A 15,906-nucleotide genomic window follows, 5' to 3' on the forward strand; every position below is an offset into this window, starting at 1 on the left:
TAATGTTGTATAAATTTGAAGGTCTTTTATTAGGATGCAAATGTGATGACATGTCGGAACTAAATGTCACAAGTGCATGTAGTAAATGTGATTGAGACTCAGCCTGTGCAGGCGGGTTGAAGTTGGCAACAGCAGGACTGTTGACCAAAACTTTTGGTCACTGCTGCCTTCTCTCTGGCTTTTTAACAAAACACAAATCAAATCTACTTTCAAAAAAGCTATAATGTAACCTCAAAAGTAACCAGTCTTCCCTTTCTGTTACTCTGGCTACACTGGTATTGAATTGAATGACTCAAAATGGCTTAAGATGATCAATTACATGTGTCTGATTGGCTTGCTTTCACTGAATGTTACCAAATCACAGCCATCATTTCATGTCTTTACCACAAGCTGCATGTATACTTGTTTGTTAGCAATTTATTAGCAATAGATAGACAGTGGATACTCAGCTAATAAATCTGATGGATTTAGTGTTAGTTTTGTATGTCAACCTCTTTTTATTAGTACTCGAGTGACCTGTTACCCTTTTTTTTTTTGAGATTCATCTTTGTTTGATCCGAGGAACAATAATCTCTCTGTGTTGTCTCTGCCCCACCCTCCCCTTGTCTTGTGTGGTTTCTCTGCTGTCAAACAATGCAGCAGGACAGAAATAACCTGGTAAGTAGGACTGACCAATGGGATCCACGTTCTTTACATATTCTCTCTTTTCAACAAACTATTTTTCCATCTTCATGTGATACGTTGGGTGTGTTTTTTAATTCAGCCAGGCAATGACCTAACAGGAGCTTTTAGGACGGGATGAACTGGGTGAAATGGAAAACAGTTCCTTGCAAAATAGCAAAACAATATTCATCAATGTTATACAATTAGATCATAAAATATTCTCTTCTTGTCCTGCTGATAATAGACAGGATGTCTACAGTGACGTACTGTCTATATATTATTCAGTTGCTTAACGATGCTATCTGCAGCATTTTGTCATCAATAAATAATGACCAATTTAAGTTTGAGATATAAGTTCAGTTTAATTACTATAAACAGAAGTACATTTGCCAGGTGACCTGTGCTGGCCTCTTCAATGGTATTTTACATTACTTACCAGCATGTTTGATTATGCAGGAAATTGCAGCATCACTTTATGACACCAAAGAGAAAAATGTTTCTTTCTAGTGGTATAACATACTGAACTTTAAAGGTTGTAAATGCTGTGTAGCCACATCCTCTTTGCAACAGGAATCAACAGATTCATGAGAATATGTGATTGTAATTCTGAGAAGCATGTCGGTATTTTAAGTGCACACTTGGGGGAAAGGCCTGTTATCGTCTAGCGAGGATTACAGAACGCATCCAATTTTGGGATCCCATTTTGGTTTTTGTGTTTTCATAACCTTGTTTTCTATGTTGGTGCTATGATGACATTGTTTTTTGGTGTTTTTTTTTTTGTTTGTTTCTTTGTTCTAATATTCTTCTTAATTTATCCATTGTCAATTGTTGTTACCTTGTTTTTTTTACATACTGGTGCCATTCATTTAAATTTTGGTGTTGTTGTTGTTGTTGTTTGTGTAAACTGTTGGTCATGTTGTCGCCATTTTATCTTCACAACTCTCTTCATACCATAAGCTGAAAACGGACAAATGTTGGAAGCTGTGCATTATGATAGTTTTTCATAGTTTTGTGTCTTTCATTTGATTTCAGAACCCGAATCAAAAGCCTGTCATCCTGAGAAAGAGACGGCAAAGGATAAAGATCGAATCCAACTGGGAGCTTTTCTACTACAGGTACCACATGGCCCTCAAATCTCATTCTAGCTTTTTTGACCCATTAACTAACCGAGTCAGCTCCAAGTTTTTGGGAATTTGGAATCACTAACCAAGAAACCACTATGCTAGTTTAGAGTTTTTTTAGCTGTATTTTAGGGACACTATGACAGGACAGAACATTCTGTAATTTTGATGGACAAAAATGAATAAAGCCTCTGACTTTTAGGTCACGTACTCCACCACTTTTTTCATTCTGCCATCCTCATCTGTTTTTCTCTCTTCTCAAGATTCCAGCTCGACCACGCACGGTCCAACCTCATCTGGAACCTGAAGACGAGGGAGGAGCTGCGGGACGCGCTGGAGGGCGAGATGCGTGCCTTCGGCGTGGACCGTGAGCTCGGCAATGCCACCGTTATCTCCTGGAACCACCAGGAGTTCGAGGTTTGTGTTCAGCTAGAATTTGTTGAAAAAAAATGTGTGATACAACAATCAAATGGCTTGTTAGGCTTTATATAGGCAGTATATTGTAAATTGCTGTGAAGAATGAAGGATTGGATGGATTCTAAAACTGTGAAATATACTCTGCCTGTATATGTTTGCAGGTGAAATATGAGTGCCTTTCAGATGAGATAAAGATAGGAGATTATTACCTGCGTCTGCTGCTGGAGGAGGATGAAAACGAAGAGTCGAGCGTCATCAAGAGATCGTAAGACGACAATACAACAAACCAAACCGACTGTACTGATGGTATTAACTCAGCTCTGGATCCTAAAAGATGTTTTTTTGCTTCTCCTTTCCGCTCATTTAGATATGAGTTCTTCAATGAGCTCTACCATCGCTTTCTGCTTACACCCAAAGTCACAATGAAGTGCCTGTGCCTGCAGGCGCTAACAATAGTCTACGGGAAATGTTTCGAGGAGATCGGCACCTTCACAGACACGAAATACATCGTGGGCATGTTGGACCGAGTGAGTACAAACAAAATGTCATTACAAGTGTTCATATGGTTAAGACATTAACACCGGCTTGTTATTTTGGCTGTATTTTACCAACCTGGAAATGCATTTCTGTGGTTACAGTGTACAGACAAACTGGAGAGAGACAGGCTCATCCTCTTCCTCAACAAACTGATTCTCAACAAGGTAAGCTAATCAAAGCATCTGTGTCTCTTGGAGTTGCATGTTCATGTCTCACACTTCTTTCTCTTGTTAAATAATCAATCTTTTGCTTTGCAGAAAAATGTGAAGGAGGTGATGGACTCGAATGGAGTGCGTATCTTGGTGGACCTGCTCACCTTGGCCCATCTGCATACCAGCAGAGCCACTGTGCCGCTACAGGTAAACACATGGCTGTAGCTTTAGTTTTATATAAACATATATCTCGAATGTCACATTTCAGATGCAGCAGCTATTTGTATACATTTCCATTCCCTCCTCCCATATTTTACACCTCTAAATATCCCCCTAGATGTTTTAATTCTCTGATGAGAATGGATTTAACATTGACCCATGTGTTCAAATCTTAAACTCTGGGTCTGCATTTAATTAATCTGTCTACAGTGTCAAATGAAGGTCTTCTTAAATCCCACAGAGCAACGTGTTGGAAGCATCACCAGACATGAAGAGGGAGAGTGAGAAGGAGTGGTACTTCGGTAACGCAGACAAGGAAAGAAGAGGACCTTTCAGTTTTGAGGAGGTATGTGATCTCCTTGAAATGTCCAGCACCAGCAAAACTCCACTATTCACTGTAAAATCAATTTGAAAATAAAGTTAAATGTAATTCCTGCAAACAACAATTTATCAAAATGGAATAAAGAGGAAATAACAATGCCTGTCTAACGTAATAATTTGCTGGATAGTTTAATAAACATCTTGTTTGTACATATAGTTTTGATTTTGAGTGCATTATCCCAGTCATTGCAGTATTTTTTGTGTGTTTTTATTCAATTATTTAACCTTAATTGTATTTTTATTTTTCCCTCTCTAGATGCAGGAGTTTTGGAGCACAGGCGTCCTGACAGCGAAGACACGCTGCTGGGCTCAGGGGATGGACGGCTGGCGCCCCCTGCAGGCCATTCCCCAGCTGAAATGGTGCCTCTTGGCCACAGGACAGGCGGTGATGAATGAGTCCGACCTGGCTACACTAATCCTCAACATGCTCATCACCATGTGCTCCTACTACCCCAGCAGGTGGGGGACCACACAAAACGTCTCTGTGGCAGCATGTGTGCACCTTTCTTTTATGTATTAGTGTAATATTCTTTCTCTGTCAAAACAATCTAATATGTGTTGTCATTTTGCTTAGATCACAAAGCCATTAGACCTTCATTGTAAGATACGTTCTTATCCTCTTATTTCCCAGGGATCAAGATAATTCCATTATCCGTCCTTTGCCTAAGATCAAGAGGATGATCAGTGACAGCGCTTGCCTCCCTCACATTGTCCAGGTATTGCACAGTTTGACTCTGATTTGATTGTCTTTAAATTTTTGCCATAGCATCTTTGGTTGATTGTTTAATTAAATAAAATTATGTTTTGATTGGCTCCCCTTTATCTGCATTGTCCTCTCTCCAGCTGCTGTTGACCTTTGACCCCATCCTGGTGGAAAAGGTAGCCAATGTCATGTACCTGGTGATGCAGGACAACCCTAATCTGCAGCGCCTCTACTTAACAGGGGTCTTCTTCTTCATCATGATGTACACGGGCTCCAATGTGCTTCCTGTAGCGAGGTGAAAACACACCACAAGCAAACGACACGTGAATATTTTGTATAAACATGCCGAAGTTATCAGCAGAAACCTACATTTTATTTAGTTTTATCTTGGCTTTTACACATTGGCACAAGTAAGGGTTCAAGTAGCGTGTGTGTGTTTGTGTACTGTTAATATTGACCTCTGTGACAACCCTGCAGGTTCCTGAAGTACACTCACCTGAAGCAAGCCTTCAAATCAGAGGAGGTAAAGTTGGTTTAGTTTAGATGCAGATTTCTACCATAAAGATTACGATTGGTTAAGAATCCTATGTTCTTTTTAAAAATGACATTTGATTGTTGTGCTCTGTGTCTAAGGGTCAGGACATAGTGCAGCGTAGTGTTCTGGGACCAGTGCTACCTGAAGCCATGGTGTGTTATCTGGAGAACTACGAGGCTGAGCGCTTCTCTGAGATATTCCTCGGAGAGTTTGACACACCTGAGGCCATTTGGAGCAGCGAGATGAGGTAGGGAGTCATTTCTTTCATGACTTATTAGTCTGCTTTAAAAGGCAAAGTAGAGATATTTTGCAGTGAGAAGGGCAGCAATGAAAGCCTGCATCTGGTTTATGGGAATTTTAATAGTGTCTCTTTGAACTCTCTGCTCCAGGCGGATGATGATTGAGAAGATAGCTGCTCACGTAGCTGACTTCAGCCCCAGGCTGCAGAGTAACACGCGGGCCCTCTACCAGTACTGCCCCATCCCTGTGATCAGCTTCCCTCAGCTTGACAACGAGCTCTTCTGCAACATCTACTACCTCAGACATCTGTGTGACACCACCCGCTTCCCCAACTGGCCTATTCGTGATGCTGTATGTCTCTTTTTTTCTTATTATCCTTATTTATCCATGCTTGTACTTCCTTATCAATGCCCTGCCTGTATTTTCTAAGGGTTCTTCTAACAATCCACCACCACCACTATCCTTACAGGTGAAGCTGCTAAAAGACACTCTTGAAGCCTGGAAGAGGGAGGTGGAGAAGAAGCCTCCCTCTATGTCTGTAGATGATGCCTATGAAGTCCTCAACCTCCCCAAAGGACAGGGGCAGTGAGTGGCATTTAATTATTTAGTACTTGTTACTATTCCTCTTGAATTCTGAATCATCCTCAGTGATTAGTAGCAATAAACATGAGATATGTGGCCGTTTAGAAGTGAGTGGGATGTGAGAAATACATTATTTGTCTTTTTTTTATTACTATTATTAAATGCGTGTAAGTTGTTGTCATTAAATATGCCTTTCTGTTTGGCGTTTCTGTCTTCAGGCATGAGGAGAGCAAAATCAGGAAAGCTTACTTCAGACTGGCGCAGAAGTACCATCCTGACAAGAACCCAGAGGGCAGGGTGTGTAGTATGATCATGACCGACATACTGTGTACCTCAGTGCTTAGAATATCCACATGTTTCATATCAACTTGTTTTATCTTTCAGGACATGTTTGAAAAGGTCAACAAGGCCTACGAGTTCCTCTGTACAAAGTCTGCACGAATCCTGGACGGCCCTGACCCAGAAAACATCATCCTTATCCTCAAAAGTCAGAGCATCCTCTTTAACCGACACAAAGAAGGTATGTAGATCGATAAACTTCCTGTCTGTCATTTTTGCTATTCATCTCTCACTGTATACATCTCGACAGAAACAAGTCTAGACACATTTTCTGAATTATAACTGTAAAAAAGTGAATTTAGTTGATAATGACCGGCTTGGTGTAGAAGCTCACTACTCTGACCGCTTCGTTGTGTATAAACAGAACTGGAACCCTACAAATACGCCGGTTACCCCATGCTCATCAAAACAATCACCATGGAGACGGAGGACGATCAGCTGTTCTCCAAGACCTCCCCTCTGCTCCCGGCTGCGGCTGAACTGGCCTTCCACACAGTCAACTGCTCTGCTCTGAATGCAGAGGAGCTGCGCCGTGAAAATGGCATCGAGGTATAACTCCTGAAACATCAGCAAGGGTTATCCTGTCTAAATTCAATGTTACAAGTCCACATATTTGTGTGTTGTGTTGTGGAACTTAAATAACTTAAATACATTTTTTCTGCCTGTGAATACTTAGGTGTTGTTGGATGCCCTTTCTCGGTGTGTTGCTGTATTGACAGCATCCAGCAAGGCTGATGACATGGCTGTTCAGGTAAAGTCACCTCTCTCTGTTAAGCTGACAGACGTACCCCCCACATTACAATTTTTTTTAAGGCTTTTTTTTTTAATGTGCCACAGGTGTGCGGGCACATCTGTAAGTGCTACAGCGTTGCAGCTCAGTTTGAAGAATGCAGGGAAAAGATCATCGAACTGCCCAGTATCATCAGGGACCTCTGTCACATCTTGTACTACGGAAAGGTGAGGATCTTTCACTTACTTTGTTTACTTTCTTCCAAGCTTTCTGTCTTTTATTTACAAATGAAAAATTTTTACAAATTGAAATTAATTTTTGACACAGCACTTCATAAATGTGCTATGTGTTCTATTTTTCAACATCAATATGACATTGTTAGATTTTTTTTTATGAAATCTTGTTATTAGAATTAGTATTGGGGCTGCCAGCAGCCACTAAAAATTCCTTGTTTCTTTTGTTTAGGTTCCCAATTTTGCTTTAGTTAAGTAAATAAAGATTCTAGAAGTGATTTTTTTCATCATCCTCTTTTTTTTCTTTGCGCCTTTATGGCAAAAAACTGTCTTATCATTTCACTCAAATCCATCTTGGAGAACATAAAAAGCTGAATTAAATGCAGAGCCCTGTTGCGGCCACCACTGCCACTCAATTACTTGCTAATAGAAGTGTCTCATCATCTGTTAATTATTTAGTAATATTAAAGTGCTACATGTAGCGCCTTCAGTGTTATCCTCATACTTGTTCTGAAACCAGACAGCTGCTTTAACGAGTAATTAAAGAGATTAATTTTCACTCGGCAGTGATTCATGTTCTCTCTCCTCGCCTCCTCTCAGGGTCTCCCAAAAACTGCATCCCTGGCAGTACAGTGCGTCAGCTCCTTCGCCATAGATTTCTTCCTACAGACTCATCTGTACCACGCCGGCGTGCTTTGGCACCTGCTGGTCCACCTCTTCAACTACGACTACACTCTGGAGGAGAGTGGCGTTCAGGCTAGCCAGGACACAAACCAGCAGGAGGTTGCAAACAGCCTGGCCAAGCTCAGCCTGGTGGCCCTCAGCCGTCTGGGAGGCTACACCCAGACGCCACACACCCCAGACGGTAACAATCCTGTTTCAGAGACCAACGGTGTGGACGGCACACCTCCAGAGAACCCCACCATCCGCAAGAGCCTAGCTGCCATGTTGACACCGTACATCTCAAGGAAGCTCGGCGCAGGATCTCCAGCTGAGGTCAGTTGAACAGCTGGATAGGTGGGGTTGTGTATGCGTGGCAGAAAGCCGTAGCAGACTGAGTTTCACATCCTCTGTTGTTCATTTAGGTCCTGAAGCTGCTGAATAGTAACTCAGAGAACCCGTACCTGATCTGGAACAACGGAACACGAGCCGAGCTGCTGGAGTTCCTGGAGGGACAGCAGGAGGGAAACATCAAGAGGGTAAGAATATCATAACACAATGACACAGGTTATACTGTCAGGTTCAAATTTAAAAACAGGTTATACACTTTGTCTATACATCTGACTAGTCTAAAAAATGTTTACTATAGCTCATGCATTTTCTCTGTGGTCTGTTTACAGGGAGAAAACGATAAAAGCTTTGGTGCTGAGTTCATATTCAATGATCATAGCAAAGAGCTGATAGTTGGGGAGATCTTTGTCAGGGTCTACAACGAGCAGCCATCTTTCCCACTTGAGGTGAGTAGAAAAACAAGATGGTATTACTGCCACATTCAGTCTGCCTTTTTTTATTATTTTCCTTTTCTCAACAGTATTCTAACAGCGAATAAAGCAGGGAACTAAATTATAAAGCACATTGTGACAGATTACTTTGAATATTGACAGCAGTATTAACTGAACTCATTTAGTTTTTTGTATTTTCACATTTAATACGCTAGTTTTTAATGCTACTGATGTGTTTTACCACCCCCGTGTTTAGTATCCCAAAGCATTTGCAGCCAGCCTGCTGGACTACGTAGGCTCCCAAGCCCAGTACCTCCACACTCTGCTGGCTATGAGTCAGAGCAACAAGGTAGAGTCCCAGCAGCATGCTGAGAGGCTCCGCTTTGCTGAGATGGCTTTAGAGGCTCTTCGTAATGTCATCAAGAACAACCCTGGTGAGATATGACATTTCTTCTGGTCCTGTTGGTCCTGTTTTTGTCTGAAGAGGAGATTAAATGAATGATGTGTACTATGTGTTAATGTAACCTTTTCTCTGTAATTACAGGTTCTGAGTCAGAGTGCATCGGTCATTTCAAGCTGCTGTTCTCATTGTTGAGGGTTCATGGAGCTGGCAGAGTGCAGCAGCTGGTTTTGGAGGTACAGTCAACCTGCTCTTACTCATTCTTATCTCTGAAATGGGATTCCTGAAATCCCCACACATTTGACACATCATGTTGGTTTCTCTGCAGGTTGTGAACACAGTAACATCAAACCAAGAGTGTGTGAGCAACATCGCTGAGTCCCTGGTATTGTCAAACCTTCTGCTGCTGCTGCACTCGCTCCCCTCCAGTAAGACTTCACTCTAAAACAGAAAAGAACTTATTTTCTTACAAGTTTTGTTGCTTGTTACTTTTTCTATATTTATTCAAGTGTTTTTTTTTATCTTTTAGGCAGGCAAATGGTGCTGGAAACCCTGTATGCACTGACCTCCAACACAAAGATAGTGAAAGAGGCTATGGCCAAAGGTCAGTGTAATTCTACTTTTTTCTGGACACTGTTCCATATTCATGTGAAGTCTGAGTGCATGGATGCTCATGTTAATCTGTTTGCTCTGCAGGTGCTCTGATCTACTTGCTAGACCTCTTCTGTAACTGCACACACCCCCAAGTGCGCACACAGACTGCAGAGCTCTTCTCCAAGATGACCTCGGACAAGCTGGTTGGGCCAAAGGTCAGTGTGGAAAGAACTGCTTCAACAAGTAACTTGCTGCACATTAGAAGTCTGAAGTTTTTAAATCAGGTTTCTAAACTGGGTTTAATAAATATTTTACATTAAAATGAAGACAGGATGATGTAGTAAAATGAAGGTGTAACAAGTGTATGAGAAAAAGTCAAATGACATTTATTCGTTGCAATGTCCTCACATTCAAATAAGCAAATTGATCTTTACTGACCTCGTTGCTTTGTTCTCATATTTCCTCAATCATTTTGATAATTTCCTGTCTGCCAGGTGCGGCTAACACTGATACGTTTCCTTCCGGGTGTGTTCATGGACGCCATGCGAGACAACGCAGAGGCAGCGGTGCACATTTTCGAGGGAACGCACGAGAATCCTGAACTCATCTGGAATGACAGCTCCAGGGAGACTGTGTCCACCACTGTCCGGGAGATGATGCTCGAGTAAGACACGAGCCCTGAACTTAATTTATCATTTAACAAATACCCAGCAGAGTGGTCAAGAACGTGACAGGTGTGAAATAGTGCAGTATCCTAACTGCTAAATATGTTTTTTTTTAATCCTTTACAGGCACTTTAAACAGCAGAAGGATAATCCTGACGTGAACTGGAGAGTAAGTGAAGTTATGCATCGTTGCTGTTGAACAGTAATTTGTTGTATGTGGTTTAACTTTAAAATAAACTCTGGCTCTGTGTGCTCAGTTGCCAGAGGAATTCACAGTGGCGTACGGAGCAGGGCAGGGTGAGATAGAAGTGGGTGGAGTCTTCTTGCGCATCTTCATCGCCCAGCCAGGCTGGGTGCTACGCAAGCCTCGAGAGTTCCTGGTGTCCCTCCTGGAGACCCTGACTGAGCTGCTGGAGAAGAACAACCCTAACGTGAGCGGCCTTACTCAGAAACAGAAACAGTATTTGATACTTCCGCTTCGTTTTCTCACACACAAGCAGTTTCACGTCTGACGGCGCTCTCTTGTTTGCTGTAGGGTGAGGCCTTGGAGACGGTTACCACGGCAGCAGTTTGTCTCTTCAGCACACAGAGCCAGCTGGCCGATCAGGTTCCTCCGTTGGGTCACCTGCCGCGCGTCCTGGCAACACTCAACCACAAGAACAACGCTGTTCCCAAGAGCTCCATCCGCCTCATTCACGTGCTCTCAGACAATGAGGTGAGGGATCAAAGCATAAAGTTGACTCATATGTACACTAAGCTACTGAAAGCAGGACTCGCTTTGCTTTTTTTTTTTTTTACATATTTATCAAGGATTCACACTGAGCATTGAGTTTCTCCCCTCAATACATTAACTAAAGCTGTCTTGTTTTGTGTAGCTGTGTGTGCGCTGCATGGCTTCTCTGGAGACTATCGGCCCCCTAATGACTGGAATGAAAGTTCGTGCAGACATGGCCGGATTGGCTTGTGAGGCTCTTAACCGTATGTTCCAGAAGGAGCAGACAGAACTTGTGGCCCAGGTAAACTGTCGTGTCATTGTTGTGTTACAGTATTTATTTATTTTTGTTCATTGACAGTGTTGCCTTAATATAATATAACTGTTATTTACTGAACAGGCTCTAAGAGTGGAGCTGGTTCCGTACCTCCTGAAGCTACTGGAAGGAATCGGCCTGGAGACAATAGAAAACCCTTCAGCAACCAAGGCCCAGATCGTAAAGGCTCTCAAGTCCATGACTCGCAGTCTGCAGTATGGAGAGCAGGTAGGATAGAATGACGAGGCCAAACCTCTTTATATACAGTCAATAATCAAAACAATTGAATGAATAGTACCATAAGTGATCTTAATTCCATCAAACTGGTTATTTATCTAATTTGAAACACTTTGCTGATCTCTGCTTCACAGGTGAATGAGATACTAGCCAAGTCCTCAGTGTGGAACGCCTTCAAGGACCAGAAACATGATCTTTTCATCTCAGAGTCTCAGACCGCAGGCTACCTGACAGGTACGCTATTTCTTTAAATTCAACCTGCTAGTTAACATTTTTTTAACGAGCAAGACTGTTGAAATATTTTCTCTAAAGGCCAAAGTGCTTACACGGTAAGTCTTGATTGCCTTTCTGTGAGCTGACGTTGATTCCTAATGCTTTGCTTTTATCCTTAAAACCACCTTATGGCTGACTCCTCACTTATGCTTAAAAACCCCAGCGACCCCTTTTCTCTCCACATCCTATAACGTCCTGGCTCTGCCATTCCCTTCCTCTTTGTCCTCCACATTTCCTCCTCAGGGGTATCCACTCCTTCTCTCCTGGCCGCCAGCAGCCCACTGCGAGGTGGGCTCTAGACTCCTGAGCTGGGCCTTCACAGCCCTCCTCTCTCTTGCTCTGATGCAGGTAGACTTTACCTCGCTCCTACTGCAGCCTTGCCTCTTTACCTCCATCTTTGTTCTACATTCCATTTTCCATTCCCATCTCTCCATCCTAGCAACGCTAAATAAAATGTCACATCATCTTCATCCCCATTCACTAACTCTGTATCACATTCCAGGGTCAGGAATTAACAGAAATGCCTGTGAAAGTTGAAAATGATTACTTTCACCCCCTAACTTTCACAGATGAATGTGATTACTGCCCCATGTAATGTGATTTGTCGGAACACCAGGAGATTTCCAGGCTGCTCTGGGCGAGATGAGCGGGAAGTTTTTAATTAGAAAACAGTGAAGCCTGAAGAAATTTAAAAAATGCTGGCAGCGTGTATCCAGAAGTGGAAGAAAATAGTGACTTGGCAAGAGTACTCAACAAAAAGTCAACTGATGAATAGATTGTGGCAAATGTAATAAGGGTTTGCTCTGTGACTGCCACTCTCACAAAAGACTAAATGAGTGAGTGACTGAAGAGTTGATGCAAATTGAAATGAAATGATTTAATGTGATTTAATTAATGAAATTGATTTTGAAAAGTCCCAAAATACTAAAACTAAATAATTAGTAATGGCTTATTTTACATTGACTATAATATAATATTGCAATATTCCAATTATTGACTTTAATCTAGACAAGACAATATTGATAAAGGTGTTTACATATAGTTGCTTTGAATTGATTCATTCATATTCCTGTTCACGTGCTACTGAGCAGAGCCTGATTAATGACTAACTACATGCCCCCTTCATATTACATCACATCAAACTTTCTACCTCAAATGATTTCTTTGTCATGTTCCCACCATAGTCTGCTCCTCATTCACATGTTGCAAAAAACTCTTCTTTGAGCTGTTATATTTACAGATACACATGAATGCATGTTCAGATGATGATACAAAAGATTAATTTAGGGTTGATAGAGTCATAGGTTATGTTATATACCTCAAAAAGGACCTTTTTAAATAATGAAACTAAAATTATAACGCTCCAAATCTTAATGTTATTCAGTTGTGCTCACTTTGAATTGAACTTATTTAGGTGACAGCAGTCCGAAGGTTTTGTGTGCATCACAGTTTTTACACAGTATAAACAAAATTATTTAAGCATGTTGATTTAAAAAATCAACATGCTGTATTTCTACTCTCAGTTGAATACATCAATGCAGAGAATGTTTCTAACAGAAAATACAGAACTATAACTACTTTGAAATTGATGCACTTCCACCGCGTCCTTTCATTTATCCATTTATCAAAGGATGACACATTTGAGCAAATAATTTTCCTACCTATTACATGCTCTGTATATTTTTCATATACAGCAGCCTTTCTAAACTCTCACTCCTGAAAAGGAAGCTCTCAAGAGAGAGAAGAGCCATTATTGCTAAATGGTGTCTAGTAATTGGTCCAAAATATGAACATTGCAGTCATTGTAGTGATCACCCCCTCCCCTCCATACATACAGTAGTGGATGTCTTTAGTTTAGTACATCATTGGATCTCACCTCTAGCGCTCCATCCATCCCGCCCAGTCACACCTGTAATGTATCTCCTCTATCTCATTGTCACCTGTAGGTCCAGGAGTAGCAGGTTACCTTACAGCAGGAACTGGCACCACGGTAATGCCCAACGTCCCACCCCCCGTGGACAACGACATTGGAGACCAAGGCTGATGGACACACACACAGTCACGCTCAGGCACCCAGACTGCCCTGCAGCTTCACGGGCCGAAGCTCAGAGGGACTGTTCAGCTCCCGGACGAGGGGACGGAGAGAGGGAAGGACGGAGGAGAGCGGGCCGTCATCGACCGTCACCAAAATCTCTGCGACACCTCCTCCAGAATCACTCTCCTCTCCCCCTCCAAAAATGGCACTCAAGTCTTCATAAACGCTTTGAAATTGTTTTAACGGATGACCACATTTGTTTTTGTTTCTGTGCTTCTTTTTCTTTTTCTTCCAATGACACAGAAGAGTTTACTTTTTGTATGAATATATTTTTTACTCTAGGTTTTTTTTTTTTTTTTTTTTCATGAGAAAGACCATCGGATGACTGAGGATTATTATAGCTAATTTGTTCTCCGTTATCTTATTCCTCTTAGTCATATCCTGATTGGCTGCACTTGCCCATAAATCCTGTCTAACTGAGGGTTTCTCTGCCTCATTTGTGTCACATCTGTGCACAGGACCTAACCACCTCTTACATCAACGTGTCATTTACTAGTCTATATACTGGATTCCTGTCTGGAAAAGTTTAAAAAAAAAAAAAAAAAAAAAAAGGTAAAATAGGAAATCACAAAATAGATGTGTATGATTTCTCTACCCATGTCACTTAAACCCTCAGACCGATGCGGGTTCGATCCACGCTTTTAAGGATGACACACATCTGCTCTCCAAACATCCAGCCTCTTATTCCTCTGATCTTAATTCATACTTCATTCTGCTCTCTCTTTGAAGACTTCTCTTTCTGCCTCGATTTTTTTTTTTTTTTTTTAAAGTAATTTTCCTTCCCCCCCAGAATGCAAAAAGCACTAGAATATTTATAAGTGAATAATAACCACAGGAAATGAGCTTCTGCTAAGACATGACGAATGACGTTGACTCTGATTATGAATCTATGTGAAAGACTAGTGCAATTTGTGAAATGTTCAATGTAATATTACGTATATAAACTTTCTATATTGAATGTACATTAAAAAAAAAAATAAATCAGTCGCACTTGTACATAAAATTTTAAGAATAAAAGGGAACCCACAGTGTTGTTCTTTTGTATTTACATTTGTGTTTGTCAAAGTTACAGATTTCAGCAGAGTCTTCATTTGACACTCGTGTTTTAAAAGTTATTTTTTCTTTGCCAAAGGAGAAACTTGATACATGTATTTTCTTTAGGAAGCAGAGTAATCACTAAGTATTGGTCGGAATTTGCCGAGCCAAGATATTATATCATTATCTTCCGGTGTTTACCTTCAATTTACAGACATGGCTTCTAACTTGACTTTGCAGTAAAAAAATCCAAATAATCCAACATTTTAGACATTTTACTTTTGGTTATAATTGGAGTCATGACTGCTACTTCATACAAAATGTTCTCACGCTGCACTTTTTTTGTGATTTATAATTTTTGTTATTTTCTACTCTTAATACTGATACTACTAATACATGCCCAGGCATTCAACTATACAATAACTCAACATATTTGTACAACATATATGTACATATACCTGTACTCATACAGTATATTCATATAATTACATAAGAGGAAAAAAACATTTTTATATATGATATATATATAGGAAATCAAGGGGAGAGAGAGACTAGAAAGTATAATTTGGGATTATTTATTGTTCCATACCACCGTGTATAAAGAAGACTAAGATTAGTTTTACTTACACATTTCAATAGAAATTATAGCATGTAGGGTTTTTGTATATTATCTTTTGTTTGAAGGGCAAACAGTTTTAAAATAGTTTAGAAATTTATCCACTAAAAAACAAGCTGGCATTAAACTTATCTAGACTTGCACAGTTTGTTATGCATATTTTATGCAAATATTTTGTATTTTTCTGTGGCATCTGCTCTCCCGTGAGATTACTGAGAGATTAATTTCTCAAGGGAATTAAATATATTTATTCAGTGGAGAAATATGCTTAAAATTATTTTACTAATCAGTTTTTACCAAATTTATATTCAAGCAGGCTTGTCCTCACAATACATAAAATCATCTAAATTTTCAAAAAAAAAATGTCCAAAAAGAAAAATTTGTGTGATTTATGTAGGAACCACACATTTGGATGGATATGGTTTTCCAGTTGGATCTTGATGTAAGCTATAGGCTACTTTGGTCTTCCCGACAAATTCACAAACGGGATACAGCTGCTGATGTTGGTAACTAGATAATGAAAATTGTAATAAAAACTCTAGACCTTGATTTTTATTTAGGGTCATGTGATATAATACACGTCATGTGGTTTGCAGTATAAAGCTAATGGGATTTTACCAAATGGTTTTGTATGGTTTTATATTGGCTTTTATTATTCTGCTTGTATTT

General features: G+C 40.5%; 1 protein-coding gene across 3 annotated transcripts in view; it reads left to right on the plus strand.

Annotated features, from left to right (window-relative positions):
* The window catches only part of LOC121887945 (dnaJ homolog subfamily C member 13), a 32,670-nt gene extending 18,048 nt beyond the window's left edge, over positions 1-14,622 (plus strand). The window contains exons 21-56 of one of the 3 annotated variants that reach the window (XM_042399127.1): positions 640-657; positions 1,696-1,778; positions 2,048-2,201; positions 2,363-2,466; positions 2,569-2,728; positions 2,840-2,902; positions 2,996-3,097; positions 3,351-3,455; positions 3,747-3,949; positions 4,122-4,206; positions 4,334-4,488; positions 4,671-4,716; positions 4,827-4,975; positions 5,118-5,319; positions 5,438-5,553; positions 5,769-5,847; positions 5,935-6,070; positions 6,254-6,438; positions 6,566-6,640; positions 6,727-6,846; positions 7,453-7,848; positions 7,938-8,051; positions 8,193-8,309; positions 8,551-8,728; positions 8,839-8,930; positions 9,023-9,122; positions 9,224-9,298; positions 9,391-9,503; positions 9,783-9,952; positions 10,080-10,122; positions 10,211-10,384; positions 10,489-10,668; positions 10,829-10,969; positions 11,066-11,209; positions 11,353-11,452; positions 13,438-14,622. In XM_042399127.1, coding sequence (XP_042255061.1) covers positions 640-657; positions 1,696-1,778; positions 2,048-2,201; positions 2,363-2,466; positions 2,569-2,728; positions 2,840-2,902; positions 2,996-3,097; positions 3,351-3,455; positions 3,747-3,949; positions 4,122-4,206; positions 4,334-4,488; positions 4,671-4,716; positions 4,827-4,975; positions 5,118-5,319; positions 5,438-5,553; positions 5,769-5,847; positions 5,935-6,070; positions 6,254-6,438; positions 6,566-6,640; positions 6,727-6,846; positions 7,453-7,848; positions 7,938-8,051; positions 8,193-8,309; positions 8,551-8,728; positions 8,839-8,930; positions 9,023-9,122; positions 9,224-9,298; positions 9,391-9,503; positions 9,783-9,952; positions 10,080-10,122; positions 10,211-10,384; positions 10,489-10,668; positions 10,829-10,969; positions 11,066-11,209; positions 11,353-11,452; positions 13,438-13,535 — 4,575 coding nt within the window. In that variant the 3' untranslated portion in view covers positions 13,536-14,622. The remainder of the gene's footprint in view (positions 1-639; positions 658-1,695; positions 1,779-2,047; positions 2,202-2,362; positions 2,467-2,568; positions 2,729-2,839; positions 2,903-2,995; positions 3,098-3,350; positions 3,456-3,746; positions 3,950-4,121; positions 4,207-4,333; positions 4,489-4,670; positions 4,717-4,826; positions 4,976-5,117; positions 5,320-5,437; positions 5,554-5,768; positions 5,848-5,934; positions 6,071-6,253; positions 6,439-6,565; positions 6,641-6,726; positions 6,847-7,452; positions 7,849-7,937; positions 8,052-8,192; positions 8,310-8,550; positions 8,729-8,838; positions 8,931-9,022; positions 9,123-9,223; positions 9,299-9,390; positions 9,504-9,782; positions 9,953-10,079; positions 10,123-10,210; positions 10,385-10,488; positions 10,669-10,828; positions 10,970-11,065; positions 11,210-11,352; positions 11,453-13,437) is intronic. The other 2 variants (XM_042399128.1, XM_042399129.1) reach the window with 2 other exon arrangements.
* The last annotated feature ends 1,284 nt before the right edge of the window (positions 14,623-15,906 follow it).

This window comes from Thunnus maccoyii, chromosome 21 (genome assembly GCF_910596095.1).
Source record: "Thunnus maccoyii chromosome 21, fThuMac1.1, whole genome shotgun sequence".
NCBI lineage: Eukaryota > Metazoa > Chordata > Actinopteri > Scombriformes > Scombridae > Thunnus > Thunnus maccoyii.